Source organism: Penicillium canescens (genome assembly GCF_028828765.1).
Source record: "Penicillium canescens strain IBT 15451 chromosome Unknown utg000010l_segment0_segment0, whole genome shotgun sequence".
NCBI lineage: Eukaryota > Fungi > Ascomycota > Eurotiomycetes > Eurotiales > Aspergillaceae > Penicillium > Penicillium canescens.
Window position 1 is genome coordinate 3344973 of NW_026703972.1, and position 20224 is coordinate 3365196.

The window sequence follows — 20224 nt, forward strand, 5'->3', positions numbered from 1 at the left end:
AACATTCTTGTTTCAGTAGGAGTTTTTCATAGAAGGTATGATTCAATTAAATACACAAAGACCAAGTGTTTTGTCAAGAAACAAGTTAAAGGGTGTTGAAAAAATCCAATTTTTGACCGGCAGAATCTAAAAAATCAGAGGGGTGTTAAAACATTTGCTGCGTCACTGTAGGCCAGGGTGGTATATCGGCATCGGCTCGCATTGCTTCATTGTTCTAGCTCTAAATATAGTTCCACTACCAAGTGCAGTATGGGTGAGAAAATATCCACTAGCTCCTCCGAATATCGCATTTTCATGGCGGTTAGAGTGAAGAAGGATGCAGGAACCGAAATTATCCCTATCACGCTCGGTAAGAGTTAGAAGGAGGACTTGATTGATCTGAGCGAGCCCTATAGCCTGTTCCGAATACATGCTCTTAATAGTTGCATCTCCTTTTTTCCCCTCCTGAGGACAGGGCAAAAATATTTTCGACCGCAGTTTTGGACAGATGATTCTGCTGTACCAGATGTGGTGTTTCAAGCTCATCGCAGGATGCGCTATTGTTCTCTCGATTGTCTCGCATGCGGTGGCCGACGACCCCTCATCGGATGCGTATTCCTGCTCTGCAAGTTCTCCCTGTAAAATTGGTTGTTGTTCCAATACAGGCGTATGTGGTATGTGACACAATGGCAATATGACTGATGTGTAGAGGACATGGGTTAACATCGAAATAATGGATAAATAGGCCTCGGTCCTGATTTCTGCGGTAGCGACGTCTGTATCTCCTCCTGCGATGCAAAAAGTGATTGCGACCCAGGCTGGGGATCTGAATGGTCAACTGCGGAGACTTGCCCACTGAACGTGTGCTGCAGGTAGGGAATAAATGCCATTTGCGATGTGGACTGTTCTGGGTGAGAAGACTAACCATGACATGTCCTCAGTAAATACGGATTCTGTGGTACTACCAGTGAATTCTGTGGAAACAAAACGGTAACCCAGCCATCATGCTCTTCTGGAACCAGTGCGAGCAAGAGAGTCATCGGATACTACGAGGGATGGTCTAGCACCAGGACGTGTCGAGGCAGTACGTGCTCAGAATATTGCTCTCGAAGCATAAAAATTCTATGAGTTGGCCCCGTCTCTAATTTCTGATCTTTACTAGTGTACCCGGAGGACCTATTGACAACAGCTTATACCCATTTGAACTACGCATTTGCCTTTGTTGACCCAACGTCATTTGAGATCGCACCCATGTCAAGCGGAGATACAGCACTTTATTCTCGTTTCACAGCTCTCAAGACATATAATCCTGGATTAGAAACATGGGTGAGTTGTTTTGACAGCCTACTTTTGATCGATGCTGATCCATAAGATATCCGTTGGAGGATGGTCCATGAACGACCTAGATCAACCTACCGCAACCACCTTCTCCGACCTTGCTGGGTCCGAGAGTGCCCAGGCGGCATTCTTCAAGTCATTGGTCCACTTCATGTCTACCTATGGCTTTGACGGTGTTGATATAGATTGGGAGTACCCAGTGGCACCCGAGCGTGCTGGAAAGGCTGCAGACTTTGCCAACTATGTCTTATTCCTGAAGAATCTCAAGAATGCACTTGGTTCGGCCGGTCACAACTATGGTCTGAGTATCACACTGCCATCATCATACTGGTACATGCAGAACTTTGACATCAAGTCTCTTGAATCCTATGTTGACTGGTTCAATGTGATGACCTATGATTTGCATGGAACCTGGTAGGAAATCTTCTTTTCGACATGTTATTGGTCGTCCTTGGTAATTGATCGAAATGTTTACTGATACTCTTCGATTATGCAGGGACTCCACTGATCCTTATATTGGTAGTGTAACCAATAGTAAGGCTCCTCTCCTTGACTACTAACAAACTACTGACCTATCTCCTTCTCCTAGCCCACACTAACCTGACCGAAATCACCCAAACACTGGACCTCATGTGGAGAAACAGTATTGATCCCAGCAAGGTTGTCATGGGCATGGGATTCTATGGACGTAGCTTCACCCTGTCTGACCCCTCTTGCAAAACCGCTGGGTGTCCGTTTTCTGGAGGTGGCAATCCTGGAAACTGTTCTGCCTCTGCGGGTACTCTGATGTACTCTGAGATTCAGGATATTGTTGCCAATGGAGCTACAGTCGTAGAAGACTTGGACGCTGCCGTTGCCATTGTGACTTGGTATGTATCATTTCTTTGCCTAAATTTCAGTTTCAAACTAATATCTGTGTCTAATAGGGACGAGAACCAGTGGGTCTCATACGACAATAATGCCACTCTCAAGCTCAAAATGGATTATGCGAGTAGCAAATGTTTAGGAGGAGTTATGGTAGGGCATTTCCTCTTGGCAGCACAAAAATGGACAAAATTAACGCGCATTAGATCTGGGCTGCTTCTACCGACGACGCTTCGGGTAGTGCCATCAAATCTCTTACTAATGTGTCTGCACGCGCCACTCTCTCCGAGGCAGCTCTATTCAAGTGGCCTGGGGCCACTGCAGCACAATGTGTCTGGGGTGAGTGTGATGCTGGATGTCCATCTGGATTCCAGCCAGCAACCGGGACCGGTGGCAAAGTCAGCGGATATGCAGGTATTTTCAATGGCTGCGATAGGGGTAAGAGCAGATATTACTGCTGCCCAACCGGAAGTGTGCCTTCCTGTGAGTGGAAGGGCTCAGCCCCTTTCTGTGGTGCAACTTCTGGAGGTCGCTGCTCGAGCAATCAAGTGGAAGTGACCACGAGTACTTCTGCGACGGGCGACACCTGTTGGACTGGCCATAAGTCGCTGTGTTGCTCCAAGACGGATTCTGACGCTACAATTAACAAGTGTGGTTGGTACCCCTTTTCTTGTTTAAAATGCCTCATATCGTCCTGGATGCTAACTCGCGTTCTGCTAGAATGGTCTGGTTCGGCACCTTTCTGCACGACTGCCGGTCTTCTCCTCAGTCCTGGCGTGTTTTTCACCTCTGCAGATTGTCCCTCGGACAACCCCATTAAGCAGACTACCTCCAAATATGGCTCTGGTGGCTAGCAGCCGTGCCTTTACGATGGCGGATGGAAATCTTACTGCTGTCAAGATCCAGATCCCTGGGCAAACAGCAACTGTGCTTGGCATCAAGGCACGGACGACAGCTGGACTGGATGGGCTGAGTCGTGGATTGCAGGTGGTCTGCTTCATAGCTTGACGGCGCCTATCTTCGGAAAGGCCTGCAAGGGTGAATGTCCAACTGGCCAAGTTCCCATTGCCACGTAAGCCTAGGATCTCTCTGACCGTTTGAAGTATCTCAATTCTAATCTAACTTTGCAGAGACGGCACAAATTGTCAGCCAGGCACCTACTCCTACTATTGCTGCGACAATCCTAATGCTCCCGCTGTATGTACTCCCATACCCTTGATTAATAACTCGAAAGACCCCATGCTGAATAGTCCCTCGCAGCTCCCTACACCACAGGAGGTATCTCTATGCCCATCACCGCCTAACCTGCCCGGCCGCAGCAGTGAGCCCGATCCCGATGGAGACTCAACCGGTGTTTACCTGGAATCCGAAGAATTCGACAGCGATTGCACGCTTTACGGCTTGACCACGATCTCTTCAACGAAGCGCGATCTAGATTCTGTAACAGCGGATGACATCAAGAGATGGGAGCAGAAACTCGAGGCCCAGCGACTCACCAATACCAGAGGCGTCATCTATAATCCAAACTCCCTCTGGGAAGCCAGTTTTGACCCTCACGATACAGAAATTTCCAACCACACCCTCTTGGCCCGAGAGGCGCATTTCCTAGCCAAGCGCACCTTTGACACGAGTGCGGCTCTTGCATTTTGCGCCCCGGGTCAACCCACCACTTACATGTATCCACAAACGTATAGCGGCTACAAGACTGTTGCCCGTCTAGCTAACAAGGGTTGGATTACCATTGCCAAACCAGCCATTTGTGGCGCTATCGGTGTTGCATCTTATCTCACTCAACCGGCCAACACAAACTTCGTCACGGAACATGTCTTTGAGAAACAGTCGCTGCGGAACTATATTGAATATATGATGAAGGGGTCTCTTCCCGGTGGGGGTAGCCTCGCAGCGAAGGCGGCTACTGTCACCGGTATTTTTGACGCCACGGGCGTAGGTGAACTTCATCTCTGATATGACTAAAAAGCTGACTTCATGATTTTCTATAGATCTTCTTCAGTAGCTGGCCCAGCACATTGACCCCAAGTTGGGGAACTAGTCCAATGGCCACAGCTTTTGGAGCCCTTGGACACGCAGAGGCACCGGCAAATTATGATAACCTTCAAGTGTGCGATGCGGATCTGAACGCCATCAAGGCCAAGGTATGAGCTACTCGCCCAATTTTTAGCTTCCTTGGCACCAATATCTGATTCGCAAACTAGGTTACCGCGTGCCACGCATTCATTTCCTCCACTAGCTGGGCGGCGTTTGGCCCTCTTGAGCAAGTGTCATTCCTCGCAGATGTGATTGAGTATGTTTTCCCCTGCAATATACGTTATCAACTTGGAGAGTTGCCCACTGATATGCGAAATAGCACCTTCTCTTATATCAAGTACAGTCAAACGGCTGGGTCCTACAATGCCGCATACAAGGCCGTCATCTCCTTCTGGTAAGACCAGTGTCCTTGAAAATTGACCATCACTAATACCATGATGATAGGACGCTGTTTTCAACGCACCCTAGCGCTCAGGCGGGCTACGATTATGTAGGAGGTGAGCTACCCATTCTATCTGTCAAAAGAATATTCGAATTTTCTAATATGAGCATCCTTTCTTGCAGCATTCAAGCAGATCGTTAGCGCCGATATCGATCAACAAGTGTCAACCGCCTTGGCTCTTTTCAAAACCTACACCAATCAGGCAATTACAACATGGAATGACCCTACCAGTATGTGATCTCCACACCTATGTCTCCTGTAAAGACTACATTGCATACTAATCATATTCTAGCTATTGCCATGTATACCCCAGTCATTGTCACGGCGAACCAAGATGCGTTAGCAGACTTGAAGAAGAATGCGGCGACTTACGTTGCCATGGATAAGTTGACTATGTTGGCTTAATTTATACATCTTGTGAGGATGCTATATAGAAAGGTGGCTGAATGTGTGTAAATCAATGTTCAAGGTTTTGCATCAGTATATTCGGTAGAAGATCGGTGCCGGTGGGCCATCAGTGGGGTCACCCGCAGGAAAATACTTCAACCGATAGGAAAAAAAAGGTGCGAGGCCCGTCCAGCAGGGTGAAAAAAAAACCCTAAAACGAGGAACGAAGTGGAGGGGTTTACGTACATGTACTACCGTACGCGACCTGCTCGCAAAACTTCGCTGTGCTCCCGTCCCACTGCCCTGAGAGGAAAGGTAACGTCCTGCACGTGACTGAGATTAAACCTTATTTTTCGTGAAGATTCGTGAGACTTGCCAAAACCCCATACTGTACAAAATTTGAGGCAAAATTGCGCCGATTTCGCAATGATTGGCTCGTCGTGCTTCCGTGTTATTGGACGAATGCTTTTAGTGCCATGGACAGAAGCTTATTCTAGAAACGAACTCTAGTTTCCCGTTCTTTGTCCAATCCCCACCGTTTTTAGTGTTTGTAGCTTTCGGTTTTTGTTGCCCACTCCGACTCCAGTTGGAGCATTGGGCTTTCGGTGCTACCTTCGTTTCTTCCACACGACTTGCGTACCATAAAAGGGCCGATCCACCATCTGAGCGTATATTGTGATTAGACCTCCGCAAAGCCCATAAATGGGCCCGACCTTTAGGCCCATAGCCCAACCAGCAGTGGGCTGTGGGCCTAACCTCTATAGCCCGCCCCAACCCATAGCCCATGAGTGGGGGCCCATGAGGCCCCCAATATAGCCCATTTCTATGCATAACTACGATCTTGGCGCTCATAAAACCGCTGATTAATGCCTGTTTTTTACGCATGTTCCAGTCTGTAAGCCTTTACAAGGCATACATCGGCCCGACGTTTTACCAGGCCTGATCTAGTATTTCAACTCCCAATCCGGGGGTTCAACTCCCCCAAGAATCAAGATCTCAAGATCCAACGGCGACGACATAGTAATTAAGGTCGTAGATGAAGCCAGCTACAGTAGGCACTATAGTTTACCGGCGTCATCCAAAAAACAATCCAATTTCACCAAGTTTTCGTAGTATTCTGGTACTTAGAGAGTTCCAAAGTGTCAACATGTAGAGATATATATCTCATATAATTAGAAGTAGGTGCATGTTTCTGTTGAACTGTAGATTCAAGGGTCAAATCTATGAATTATAGGTTTATAGAGTTGAAATTTATACCAAAAGATAGCCAATCTCTCAGACTTAACGTCTGTCTTCACAGAAACGTAATATTCTGGGGATTACAGAGATGAGAGAGGTTTGAAGATATCTCATGAGCCATGGGGTGAAATGTTTTGGGCGAACAAATTGTAAAATGGGCGGGGAGATGGGTTATCCATGGACTTTTCTTGGGCTTTGGATGGGCTGAATTCACTGCATATGCATGATCTAGCCAATCAGATGCTAGAATCAAGATATTCCGTTTTAATGTCGACTGCTACGGTGATCTCTGTTTACAATATCTGTTTGCTACGGCGTCGATACGTCGACAGTTCTCTCACTAAGAAGGTATGTCGATCTCTTCCTCCTGAAGCTATTCCCCTGAAGCCCTTCATCCAATTTTGAACCTACTATCAAGTTGTCATCCTGATCATGTCGCAAAGCCAGGAGTTTAGATTCTCCCAGTTGGGCCTGTTCGACACTGAGCCCGACAATTCGTCAATTGCTACGCCTTCTCTTTGCCCAGCTACTCCGTCCACCTCTCGGCAGGTTGATAGCTTCTCGTTCGTTGAGCCGTCTGTTCCTTCGTCTATCGCCCTAGATCCCCTTGAACGCTTCCAACGTGTCGGTCCTGGTAGGAGAGGAGGCCAGTTTTTCCTTTACGACGCGATGAATCACACTGATTGGGTCAACTGGTGGTTGGAGACTGACTATGGATCTAAAAACAAGATCGCTTGGGAGTCACAGCATGGCTCCGCTTCGGAGACCTGGAAACAGTTTGAGCAAGTGGCCCATACGGCGACTGGAAACCCAAAGGTCTTGTGTAAGCGTTGCGATGCAATTCTTGAGCACCCTTATACTACTAAGAAGGATGCCAATGGGAGGGTTGGTCGTCATGGCACGACAACAATTACCCGTCATCTTCAGACCTCAGCCTGCCAAAAGGCTACAAGTGGACGCCGGCAGAGGGCTGAATTGACGAGGTTCCTTCAAACGGTATACTATCATACCTAGCTCTACTAGACCCTACTAACTAGCATCATGATCAGGGTAGTCATAGCCAGACATTCTCGCAAGAAGGTTTTGAGAGTAAAATCTTGGAGTTTATTACTACTAACCGGCTTCCATTCCAAATCGTTGAAAATCCAGCATTTCGTGAGCTCATCGCAGAGGTAAGTCCGTCAGACGCCAGTCCGTAGGCGTCAAATCGCCCAAATCCTCCAAATCCGCCGTCTTTACCAATCAGCCTCTATTTGCCTCGTCACCTAACTAAATCTTAAGTCTTGAATCTAGGCACAATCCGCCCTAAGCCCTCCGATCGTGCCCTCCGCTGATACAATTCGACGTCGCCTGTCTGGCCGTGTTAAAGAACGACAGCATGATACACTCAGAATGCTTCCAGAACATGCAAAGATCTCGATTGCGTTAGACTGTTGGACATCTCCATTTCAGCAGGCATTTATGGCTATTACTGGCTATTTCATCGATGCCGAATGGGTCTACCGTGAGGTGCTACTCGGCTTTAAACCCCTTCATAGTTCGCATACAGGTGCAAACCTAAGTGCTATTCTGATGGAGACGCTTACCGAACATGGCATTAAGGACCGAGTCTTTGGAATAACCACCGATAACGCATCGAATAATGAGACTCTGGTTAAGGCACTACAACAGTCTTTACAACAAGAGCCTTCGGCTTCGGCTACTGGTTTTAACGTCATCCGGGTCCCCTGTCTCGCTCATGTCATCCAATTAAGTCTGAACCAACTACTTCACCGACTTAAAGCACGCCCAAAGAATGAACAAGCCGAGACTGTCTGGACAGAGGAACAACAGATTAGCCTTGCTAAGGCGAATGCGGAGGCCAGGTCTAAGAAACGGGACATTGCGCATACCTTAGAGGATACGATCTCTTGCTGTTTATATCCGCGGGAGCCCTCAGCGTCGAGATCACTTCCTCAAAGTCCAACACGACCTCGACAAAGGCCAAGGCAAAGTTCCAGGGCAAGGACTTATGCCGATCCAGGACGTCAAAACTCGATGGAATTCAACGTTTCTGATGCTACGCCGGGCGAAGAGGCTCCGTACTGCTATCAATGAATACTGTCGTCAGTTCAACTGTACAGAATTCGAACTTGATGATGAACAATGGCGCCAAATTGACTATCTGATCTATCTCACAAAGCCATTCTTTGACTTTACGCTCGCCCTTTCGAAGACACGAGAGGCGACGTCGTTTCTTGTCTTCAGGATCTATAACCAGCTCTTTGAACACCTTGAGAAGTGCAAGTCGCAGCTACAACGAAAACGTGTTCCATGGAAACAGCAGATGCTTACCTCCCTCGGAGCAAGCCATTCAAAACTGTCGGAGTACTATAAGAAGACGGATCATATGCGCGGGCATATCTATGCGGTTTGTACGATGCTATCGCCGGATAGTAGATTCCAGTTCTTTTTATCTGATAACTGGGAGGATGCCAAAGAGATCCGTGAGCAGTATCGAGTGGCTTTCCGTGAGGCACTTACTCCTATCCAGGAGCGTCTTACTACTTTAAATAGCCCGCAAGTGTCTTCCTCTGGATCGATGCCAAGATCCTTCCTTCTTGGCCTGATGGCTCCCCCGAAGTCTCTCTCCAAACGCAAAGGCAAAGCTGGTAAAGCAACGCTAGGCCCGACTAAAGATGATGAGATGACGCAGTATCTCGACGGCAGTAAGTTAATCTCTATGTTTATTCTTTCTTGAGAGATGGTTTTTCGGCCGAAAAACCATCCCTATCTTCATGATACTAATTTCTTACAGGTTTAACTATATCTGATGAGCCGCTCTCCTTTTGGAGAGAGAATCAATATCGCTTCCCTGCTATTGCCGCACTTGCAAGAGATTACCTTGCAATTCCAGCCACAGGTGCTGGAGTTGAACGTCTGTTTAACACTGCACGCGATATCTGCCACTATCGCCGGGGCTCTTTGAAGGCGCAAACTATCGAAGAGCTGATGTTGTACCTCTGTACGTCAAGGTTTGATCTTGAAGTGCAAGAGGCGAAGGAATTTGAGCAGTTCTTTGGCTCTGATGAGATTCAGATCCTGGTGGAGGAGGCTCAGGCGGCTCAAAAGCCAGGTGATGATGCCGAGGAGCCAGCTGAGGTGCTAGCTGTCGTCGACGTTGATGCGATCAGTGATGCTGAAGAGCAGGGTGATAGATCCGGTGATCTGATAGATGTTGACGATGACGATGACGATGCTACTATCGCTGCGGCACCGTCTCATGCGGCACCGTCTCATGCGGCACCGTCTCAAGTGCGGACATCAGGGAGGAAGAGGAGGCATGTTGAGGATGATTTGTATGAGCATTATTAGCATGTAGATAGTTTTACCTCTTGGGATCTAATCAATCGATCTCATCAGTTGATCTCATCAGTTAATCTCATCAATCTCATAAATCAGTGAATTGCGTCGATTTCCATGAGATCTCAGTCAATTAGGGGCCTCAGGTGGTAATTGTAATACTCAAAATTACTAGGAAGGTCTACATAACTTATGCAAATGCCAAGAATTGGCATGTTTGCAATGTTTGGGGCCCATTTGGGGGCCCATTAAACCATATTGGGCTTCTACCTTAGGCCCATAGCCTACCAGTGGGCCTAATGCCAGGCCCAAAACCCGCCCCATTTATGGGCTGGGGTGGGTTGGGCTATGGGCTTTGTGGGCCGGTGCGGAGGTCTAGCCGGAGGACCACCCTCAAGTCTCCCCGGTTCAGATGTCCCATCCGAGCGTGCCACAACGCTTCAGAGGCCTGGACCACTCCTTTGCACGCACCTTCTTCGAGTATCACAGCTTCACCGCCGAGTACAGAGGTTGACGCTGCGCATTCTGCGCCACTTGACTCCCGAGGGTCGTCGACGTCCATGGCCACCGCCTACGGTTCCAGGGAATCTACATGGCCATGGGTCGCCGGCGCCCTCGCCAGTTGGACTCGCTCTCGAGATCTCTTGCTCACATGGCACCGCAGGATCAGTAGATCCCCCTCCGCGTGGTAGGCGGTCCCCACCGTCCGTCTTCGGCGTTGCACAAAGACGTTCTGCGGGTGCGCCACCACCGAGTAGCGGTCTCGCAACAGTTTCGGCACGCTGATCAGGTTCATCCCGACGCGTGGCGCGAAGTATACATTCCTTAACACCAGGGGTTGGTTGAACTTCCCCCGGAGCGTGAGCTTCACCGTACCAATCCCTTCGGCTTCCACTGGATCGCCGGCCGTGTCCAGCATCTCGCGGTGGGGCCGCAGACTGCTGAAGCAGCTCCGGTCCCAGCAGATGTGGCTGGTGGCGGCCGAGTCCAGGATCCACCGGGGTTGCGGTGCGTGAGTATAAAGGGTCGTCACCCTCGCCCTCACGATATTGACCCTCGGTCTCTTGGAAGTCGGCGGGCCCTGCCGATCTTCCATCTGGCTTGATGGTATCATTTGCAAATTATTTCTTGGTGAGCCGGAAACACTCCTCTCAGCCTTCAGGGCATGGTCCCTGGACGGCTGAGCTTCTCGCTGTTTCTTCCAGCACTGCGCGACCACATGGCCGCGCTTCTTGCAATAGTTGCATTTCTTGGCAGTCTGCTGCACCGTATTGACGGACGGGCCAGACGTTGCCTGCAAGGGTGTTGGAGCTTCTTTTCTCAGAACCGTCTGCTCAGCATTAGACAGACAGTTTCCTATCGTGGTCGGATTCACCGGATCCTTGTCGTTCTGAATGGCATCCACAACTAGAATATATTCCGGTCCGATCTGCGTCAGTAAGATCGCAATGTGCGTTCGATCGCCAATGGATCCGGGCACGATAGCATTCAATCGATGTACGAGCAACCGTACCCGATCGACAAATTCGCGGGCACTGCCGCAGCGCTCGCCAGTGGTTTCACGAAGCTGCGCAAACAACTCGCAGAACGTGGCGAGTTCCATTCGCCGGTACCGTTCTTCAAGTTCATTCCAGAGGTCGCGGGACGTCTCTAGTCCTGCGACATGAATGCTAATGTGGGGGGACAGATACCGGAAAATGGTGTGGTAGGCCTCAGCTTCGCGGCTCGACCATTCACGGTGGCGCTCGAATGCCTGGACCTCCACTTCGAGGCGCGCTTCAATGGTGCGCTGCCTCACCGCCCCAACCAGGTGCGGCTCCACTAAGGGGTGGATATCCGCCGAAATGGGTTTGGCGTACTTGAATAAACAGTCAGGACGCTGGAGGTCGCCCGACACGACATCCCAGACCTGCCTCGCTTTGAGGTAGGACGTCATGAGACGTTTCCAGGTCGCGAAGTTGTCGCTTCCTGTCAAAGGCTCGATGGCCGTGACGGCTCGGTCGGGCGAGTCGTGGACCAGAGCAGACATGGTGATGATTTGTAAAAGCGGGGTAGATATTCAATCAAGCAGGTAAAGATGATTCTCAGATGAGTAGAGACAGCACCCGAGAGTTGCTCCCGGGCTCATAACCTGTTGTAATTCAAAAGGAAGATTGAATTATTGTACCAGAGGGAATAACTGGGGCTATATATACACAAAGAGAAGATCAAGTTGATTGGAAATCAACTTGTTTCTTCGTATAGACACCTCGGGATTAATTCCGATGGTACGGCTTGGTTCCTGATCTGCACCAGCCTCATATCACAACAATTTGCAGACCGCCCTTAGGGTCTGGCCACGATCAATTGACCGCTGAGCCAGCGGTAAGTGGCCTTGCCGTGACCGTCGTTTTTGGTAGGAGCATCGCTGGCTATTTGCCTCAAGATGTTCGACGTTCGAGACTGCGTTTGACAGTGTCTGCGAGTCGCTTTCTCGCACGGTCCGACTGTTGACGAGGCCGTTGAAGTCCTCGTTGGTGGTCAGCTCGTTGGAGTTTGGATTGGGGCTCTGGTTGTAGCCGTCACCCTCGAGGGACCTCGTCAGTGTGAGATGTCTTGTTCATTCCGTTGGCAACTCCTGAGGACGATGACTTGTTGGTCTATGATTGAAGATACTTGAGACAGAAACCGGTGTCTTGCACGAATGTTGTTGGGAACACGCAGATAAGATTTGTGGCTACAGCGGTACAGACCACAGGAATACAGGCAGCCGAATGGAGAGGCACCCGGGGTGGGTGTGTCCTCACACAGCGGCTGAAGCAAATTGACTTTTTGTCCTCGGCCGTTCCGTCCAATGCCTGCTGACCCACCAGGCACGCGGCGTAACTCGGGCAGCGAGATTGTTCGATTCATTGAGCCACGGCTGATCTTTCCACGAGGTTCCAGCCCTAGAAAGGCTTAGAGAAAGCTTGTCAACTTTGCACTGGGAAAAGGCAAGGTCCGCTGCTGCATTTCACATCCACTCTCGCTTTGCTTTGGAGGACTCTGACAAGGCTGACAAGTTCAAGCACAGCCCACCCCTAAGTACGTTATCACCTCCAAGTTTCTCCGTATTTATCATCCCGAGAAAGTGGAATGGAGCAGATATCTGGGATGAGCATGAATACAACCATATAACAAAACGGGATGCCCCGAACCTCTGCTAACAAACACATTATTCCCAAACAGCGCTCAAGGTTAACGACGTCTCAAAGCGTGGCAAGAAGAAGACCAGACTGCTGTGGGTTTTCATTATCTTTCCGTACCTCTCATGCGCTAGACGATGAGAACGCCAAAAGATCGTGCTTATCTCCCGAGAGAGATCATTCTCCTCACGGCGGAGAATCTCAACCCTCGTGACCAATTATCACTCTTACGCGCCGTTCCTGACCTCGCCCGAGTCTTGACGTTCCGACACACTTCTGTTCAGGATGAAGAAGGAAATACAATCTTGCACCTTCTCGCAGAAGAAGCTGAGGGCAGACTGAAAGAGCTGCTATTAGCGAAAAGTAGTACTCAAGTGGACCTGAAGAACAGGAACGGTCAAACGCCACTGTCTCTTGCAGCTCTGTATGGACGTGAAGCGGTGGTGAAGCTGCTTCTGGAGCGAGACGATGTGGAGGCGGACTCGAAGAACAAGAATGGACAGACGCCACTGTCTCTCGCAGCTCTGTATGGACGTGAAGCGGTGGTGAAGCTGCTTCTGGAGCGAGACGATGTGGAGGCGGACTCGAAGAACAAGAATGGTCAAACGCCACTTTGTCACGCAGCTGAGTGTGGACATAAGGAAGTGGTGAAGCTGCTACTGGAGCGAGACGATGTGGAGGCGGACTCGAAGGATAAGTACGGTCGGACACCACTGTCATGTGCTGCTTTGAATGGACGTGAAGCGGTGGTGATGCTGCTTCTGGAGCGAGACGATGTGGAGGCGGACTCGAAGGATAATGGTGGTTTGACACCGCTGTGGTACGCAGCTCTGTTTGGACATGAAGAATTGGTGAAGCTACTGGTTGAACGGGATGATGTGCAGGCGGACTCGAGGGATAATAATGGCCGGACACTACTATTACGGGCAGCTGAGTGCGGACGTGAAGCAGTGGTGAAGCTGCTTCTGGAGCGAGATGATATTGACGCGGACTCGAAGGACAATGAGAGTCGAACACCGCTATCGTACGCAGCTTGGGATGGACATGAAGCGGTGGTGAAGCTGCTTCTGGAGCGAGACGATGTGGAGGCGGACTCGAAGGATAATGATGGCCAGACACCACTATCATTTGCAGCTGGAGGAGGACATAAAGCGGTGGTGAAGCTATTGGTTGAGCGAGATGATGTGGAGGCAGACTTGAAGAATAAATACGGTCGGACACCACTGTCGTGTGCTGCTTTGAATGGATATGAAGCGGTGGTGAAACTGCTACTGGAGCGAGACGATGTGGAGGCGGACTCGAAGGATAATTATGGCCGGACACCACTATCATTTGCAGCTGGGGGTGGACATGAAGCGGTGGTAAAGCTACTGGTTGAGAGAGATGATGTGGACGCAGACTTGAAGAATAAGTACGGTCGGACACCACTGTCTTATGCGGCTGGGTCAATGTCTTTTGCATCCGAGTATGGACGTGAAGCGGTGGTGAAGCTACTGGTTGAGCGAGATGATGTGGAGGCGGATTCCAAGGATAAGTGCGGTCAGACACCACTGTCGTGTGCTGCTTTGAATGGATATGAAGCGGTGGTGAAAATGCTACTGTGGCGAGAAGATGTGGAGGCGGACTCGAAGGATAATGAGGGTCGGACACCGCTATCGTACGCAGCATGGGGTGGACATGATGCGGTGGTGAAGCTACTGGTTGCGCGAGATGATGTGGAGGCAGACTCGAAGAATAAGTACGGTCGGACACCACTGTCTTATGCGGCTGGGTCACTGTCTTTTGCAACCGAGTATGGACGTGAAGCGGTGGTGAAGCTACTGGTTGAGCGAGATGATGTGGAAGTGGACTCGATGGACAATAATCATCGGACACCACTATTATGGGCAGCACGATATGGAAATGAAGCGATGGTGGAGCTTCTCAGCTCCCTGTCATAAATACCCAGCAGAAGTCCAAGCAAATATGCGAGAGGATGATCAGGCTCCAGAATAGCAGGAGATGATACCTGACGTAACGTTCCAAGTGAGAAGCGATGTAGGCTCATGGCTTAGTGGAGAGAGACAACTACTCTGAGGATATAGCTAATCTGCTGAGGTCTCTTACCCTTATACCGCGTTTGAGGCAACATCCACAGTGCTCCTAGGAGCCGGTGCCGATAAGGCTGACTCGCGAAAAGATAATTGTGAATATGCGTTCAAAGGCCGCTTCAGCCCACAACATTTAAAGGTCATAATTGCCCTTGTGGTCGATTTTTCACCTACAAGATCTTGTCATTACAATGTCCATTGAGGGAACCAAGTAATCATGGATTACAAGCTGCCACGGATATCAAACAGGCCCCTTAACCCAGACAAAGAAGTTCAAAACGGACATATATGGCAAGCTGGTATCATCCTTCTGGATCCCCTTTCTCGAGGAATCCATTGGCTGACAAGCCTGTTTCATGGAGGCAAAGATTCGGGTGAAAACTTCCAACAGGTCGTCGGCCAATTCATCCACGGAGATCGCTGCAACGCAAACCAGGTTTTGCAACCGTCTGTTGACCGGTCCCTGTCTGACTCTGTAGCTACTTTCCTTGCTAGCTCAAGAAACTCTAAATCGCCTGAAAGCTGCATGAAGGCAGGAAAGCAAGGTCTACCCCCACTGGAAGGGAAAAAGAGAGCAGCCGAATCCTCAACGCTCTCACGAAAACTGGCGACGCAAGAGAGGCAGCAAAAGGGACTTCCAAGAGTTACAGTAATCAGTACGACGACGATAAACGATACGATTCAATACCTACAAGCGGTATCTGACCACATCTCAGCTTCCGACAACATTTTCTCCAAGGAATGGCCAAGATGCACCTCGCCGCGCAATCGCTACTGAGCGGGTACGAAGATATCATCGCGAGGGAAAGAATACAGATACACGGTGTGTTGGATTGTTTTTCTTCACGGACTGAATCAGAAGAAAAGTGCCCGAGGTGTGTTGCTGCGGATGAGGAGCGGTTATATGATTGAGAAGCCCCTCGTTCTTCTTAGCTACTGTAAGAACAAACCGTTAGGAACTGAGTAAGTAGCGATAAGCGGCAGATTGCCCAACAACACTGAAAATTCTTGAACATGCTGCTTCTGCCTTGAGTGGCACTCCGCCTTATCCTCAGCTTATTTTTCATTTATCTGGATATATTGAACAAGAGTACGAATAAATACCTCCATTACGAAGACAATCTCCAGACGGTCCTTTAGTTTCATGGCCTTTCCGAAGGTGTGTTCACTAACACTGAATATACTAGGTGAGGATGAAATATTAGACAGATCAGCTGTGGGCAAAATGCCGTTCGCTGGTCTGCGGCAGGTTCCCGCATCCGAGTGCAAGAGAGAGAAGAAGGCTCCAGAATTATTTATTCAGGGAATCCTAAAACTTCCGATCTTTTAACATTAATTACCTCTTCCACGAGAATGGAAGTGCGGACGCAAAGAAGATACAAGGTATCTAGGCAATGATAAGGTGTACATGGGCCATGTTATGGAATCAAAAGAGTAAGCAATCGCACGTCCTAACTCAACTTTACCGAGATTACTGTGAGAACCAAATTCGTTCTTGTCAATACGCCAGTGGGGGACCCAATCTTGTCTTGTAGCAGCCCTCACAATTTCTAGACGCTATAGCTACCTTCGCCGTTCTTGCCAGAACAGGGAGTGACAAGGAGTGACAGTATTGTTTGAGCTCTGTCTGTATGGTACGACAATTTCTTGCGTGTGGATTTCAGTATCCGGTTTCGTGCCAAAGCCTGGAGCGTCCTCTCGCCAGGGCTCTTTTCTTTGTGAGGGCTTGGCAAATTTTGATGAAATTTAGAAGTCTAAGACTTCAAATGAAGCAAGATTGTTTTGCTTGCTGGATCTCTGTGAGGTTATTGATGTCCACGTGGTCTACAGTACATCTGCCTCGAATAATTTAATGTGCCTAGGGTCGTAGCCAGCACAGCTACACCTGTTAATGATGTTGTGATATGAGGCTGGTGCAGATCGGAATTAGTCCCGAGATATGTATACGAAGAACCAAGTTGATTGGAAATCAACTTGTTCTTCTCGTTGTATATGTAGTCTCAAGTTTCCCACCGAATAATAGATGAATCAATCTTCCTTTGAACTACAACAATGCCGTCCGCTACGGAAACCTTTCCACGGTCAAGAGCGTCTTAAATCAACCGAACGTCCAGGTGGACGTCAAGCACAAACACGGCCGAACGGCGCTCCACCTAGCAGTCTTCGCAGGCCGAATAGGGCTCATGCATCTGCTACTTTCTAGAGGCAGCGACCCTGATCTACAGGATGATTCGGGCCACTCGCCATGGGACTGTGCACGTCGCTTCAATAGGCCCGTGATGGAAATGATTTTTCCAAACGATCCGAAGTCCGAGGTGTTTCTTGGTACCCAATCATCACAGGAGGCCGAGCTACCCTTTCACCAAGCAGTATCCTATGGGTCGGTAGATGTTGTCAACGGCTTCTCGGACAAAAGGGTCTGAACTTGAACATCCAAAATAGGAAAGGCTCTACGCCGCTCCATCTCGCCATTCGAAGCAAGCGCCTGGAAATGGTCAATTAAGTCACCCCCGTGTCAACGTGAACTGCAAAGACAAAGATGGCAATACGCCACTGTGGCTGTCGACTTACTCGTCATGTGACGAGATCATGGAAAGGTTGTTGGCCGAGAAGAGATTAACGAAAACTTTGTAGGAGGCCGCGGAAAGTCCGAGACGCCGTCTACATCTTTCCATCACGCCGCGGCCAGATTGGATACCGTGCTCCTACGACGGCTGCTTGCGGTGCCAGGGATCGGGATCGATCCGAAACTTTGTGCTTGACGGGCTCCGTCGGGCGAGTCGTGGACCAGAGCAGACATGATGACTGCAAAAGCCGGGGATATGAGCTCAATGTAGGTGACATTATTCTCAGTGTGAGTAGTGACGGCCCCGAGAATTTGCTCTCGGGGCTCATAACCTGTTGTAGTCCTGTGGAATTGTGTTGACTGTGATTCTGAGAGTATTCAGGAAGCTATATATACATATGAGGTCCAAGATGATCTTCAATCAACATGCTTCTTCGTATAGACACTTCGGGAATTATTTCCGACAGTGCGGCTTTCTTCCAGATCTGCACCAGCCTCATATCACAACAGCCCGCCCCTCAGTCACCGATTCCTCTGGTCCCAACCTCTCGTTCGGCTCTTAGCAATGTTTCTAAGAGGTTAACGAATTTGTTGACGGGAAATAGAGAAGTTTTGCTTGCTATGGTGACCTTAGCTCTGCTTTATGTGTATTGAGGTGTGCATATCCATTACGAGACAAAAGTTATCATCAACGAGACTCAAATATTACTAGCTAGACTTATGGTTGTCAATCAAGTGAATACTCTTAGTCTAGCTGGACTTATTTCTTCCCAGAGCCCGAGGGAGTAGTATAGGTCGAGCCCCCCTGTCCATTGTTGTAGTAGGTGCTCCCATTGGGGTTAGAGTAGTAATAAGAGCCGTTTCTAGAAATGATGGTCAATGCATGGGATAGAAAAGTCAAGCCTAGGTAGCTGGTCCATCTTACGAGTTCGAATAGTGGTAGTTGTTCGAATTCGAGACGCTGGAGCCGTAGTCGCGGGAGCAATAGTGATTACCCTGTTCCTTTGTCATTACCACACCAAATACTTCTTAGTACCTAATATGGAAGAGGGTTCACGGCAGATCATGAAGTACGAGGAACGAGACAGGACTTGAAGGCTTGTTGTGACATACCTGGCTGTTCATGCCAGAGCTGGTGATGTTGTATCCCTTGTTGGAAGACATGTTGGCAGAATACGGACAGAGAATAATTATCAAGGTAGCTGTCAATAGTGTAGGTAGATGGAAAAGGAGGGGGAAAGAGGATATTCCGGGACGAGGGGTAATTTGGGTGGATCGTCGGCGCCGGGGGCAAAGTGGTTTCTCGATTTTGATTCGATGATCTGAGGAGCGGTACGTACTCCAGAGTGGCGTACCACAACTAGACGAGTCTCATTCGACAACGCGTCTCCCAATACGTTTTGCGTGTTCAAAATCGGTTCCGCATTCTCTCCAAAATACGGAGGTTCCGCTCTTTTCTTCCACTTCCTTACATATTCCTGAATCAGCTTCTTGACCAGCTCGACGACATGTTAGCCTCACGAAAGGTGGGTTATTGCTTCATTCCGAGTAGTTTGAATCGGCGCTTGCAACTAATAATCTTATTCACCGCGCGTCTTCACCCGTCGAGGCGGACCAGAAGAAACCGACGGAGAAGGCCCGTACAAGACCCAACCCAAAGAGGGCCGTCAAAAAAGATGTTGGGACTTGCTCAATGGACAAGAAGCAGATTGGAGACCGCGTCAAAGCAGCACTGGCTTTGAACAAGTACGCGCTCAACCGGACAGTCATAAATGTAAGTCACAGCATCGTTTCTACCCAATCTAATCTAACACTTGACAGCTCCAAATAGACACGGCATTCTTCCGCACCTTCTTCGTTGATAATGATAAGCTCAGCAAACCAGTAACGTATTTCACTACCGAGCCGCCACCCACTACCGAGCCGCCATCTCCAAAACACATAGTAAATGCCATAGATTACAGCTTTATTTCTCAACAACGTTGGTCTAGATATATTTCTTCTTACGACTCAATGCTTTTTAGATGATAATTAGCCACTTTAGGGAGTTTAGAGAAGTTTTGTAGTTCTTTTGTAGTTCAGTGACTGACTGATATACATTTTCTCGAGTATTGCGATGTAATTTTCAATACAATCATAATGTAAGTTTTTGATTCATTCGAAATTGACACATACTACTAAGAATGCTTATCAATACTTATCAATTGACAGCGGAAGTCAAACTGAGTTGCAATGGTTGAGATATGAAGCTGTAATCTATGGCATTTACTATGTGTTTTGGAGATGGCGGCCCGGTAGTGGGTGGCGGCTCGGTAGTGAAATACGTTATCAATCACCCCTACGGAGTTCGACGACACTTCCCCCGTGGTCGTCGTAGAATTCAGCCGTCACCAAGCAGCCGAGTTGCTCGGAGTTAGCAAGGTGAAGGGAGGAAATAGGCTAAGTACAACGCACCTAGCGGCTATGTGTGTTGTATTTTATCCCGGCCGAGGCACAGCCAAGATCTGGCTGTCCGTGTAGTGTTTGGTCTCCTTTACAGGCTGCTTTCATGATGCAAAACGCATAGAAAGCCACAATCTTTTCTAACTAGAAAGATGGTGGCAGCAAAGGGTTCAATTTGGTTTGTCTGATTAAGATCGAGATGATGATGATGATGATGATGATGATATTTCTTATACCTAATGGAGCCTGCCTAAGCGTGCGGTAAGCTATGTAGGTCGGTGCACCCGGACTGGCACCACAAGAAACCTTCTTTTAACGCCGAATT

General features: G+C 48.9%; 4 protein-coding genes across 4 annotated transcripts; 2 read left to right on the forward strand and 2 right to left on the reverse strand.

Moving 5' to 3' along the window:
• Nucleotides 1-505: 505 nt before the first annotated feature.
• N7446_012551 (glycoside hydrolase family 18 protein) lies at nt 506-2739 on the forward strand (the record flags this gene model as incomplete). The annotated part of the gene is given in 9 exon segments (XM_058521293.1): nt 506-617; nt 725-851; nt 921-1063; nt 1142-1305; nt 1352-1731; nt 1962-2186; nt 2244-2334; nt 2388-2619; nt 2630-2739. 9 exon segments carry the CDS (start codon nt 506-508, stop codon nt 2737-2739), a joined length of 1584 nt encoding a protein of 527 aa, XP_058366659.1.
• A 279-nt stretch (nt 2740-3018) lies between these two features.
• Nucleotides 3019-5074, forward strand: N7446_012552 (glycoside hydrolase family 18 protein; the record flags this gene model as incomplete). Its single annotated transcript, XM_058521294.1, has 9 exons — nt 3019-3157; nt 3312-3378; nt 3432-4125; nt 4182-4334; nt 4395-4483; nt 4571-4621; nt 4672-4724; nt 4792-4899; nt 4962-5074. 9 exons carry the CDS (start codon nt 3019-3021, stop codon nt 5072-5074), a joined length of 1467 nt encoding a protein of 488 aa, XP_058366660.1.
• A 5134-nt stretch (nt 5075-10208) lies between these two features.
• N7446_012553 (DUF4219 domain-containing protein) lies at nt 10209-11666 on the reverse strand (the record flags this gene model as incomplete). Its single annotated transcript, XM_058521295.1, has 1 exon — nt 10209-11666. The coding sequence occupies one exon, from the start codon at nt 11664-11666 to the stop codon at nt 10209-10211; it is 1458 nt and encodes a 485-aa protein (XP_058366661.1).
• Nucleotides 11667-18217: 6551 nt separating this feature from the next.
• Nucleotides 18218-18621, reverse strand: N7446_012554 (uncharacterized protein; the record flags this gene model as incomplete). The annotated part of the gene is made up of 3 exons (XM_058521296.1): nt 18218-18320; nt 18383-18453; nt 18571-18621. 3 exons carry the CDS (start codon nt 18619-18621, stop codon nt 18218-18220), a joined length of 225 nt encoding a protein of 74 aa, XP_058366662.1.
• Nucleotides 18622-20224: the final 1603 nt, after the last annotated feature.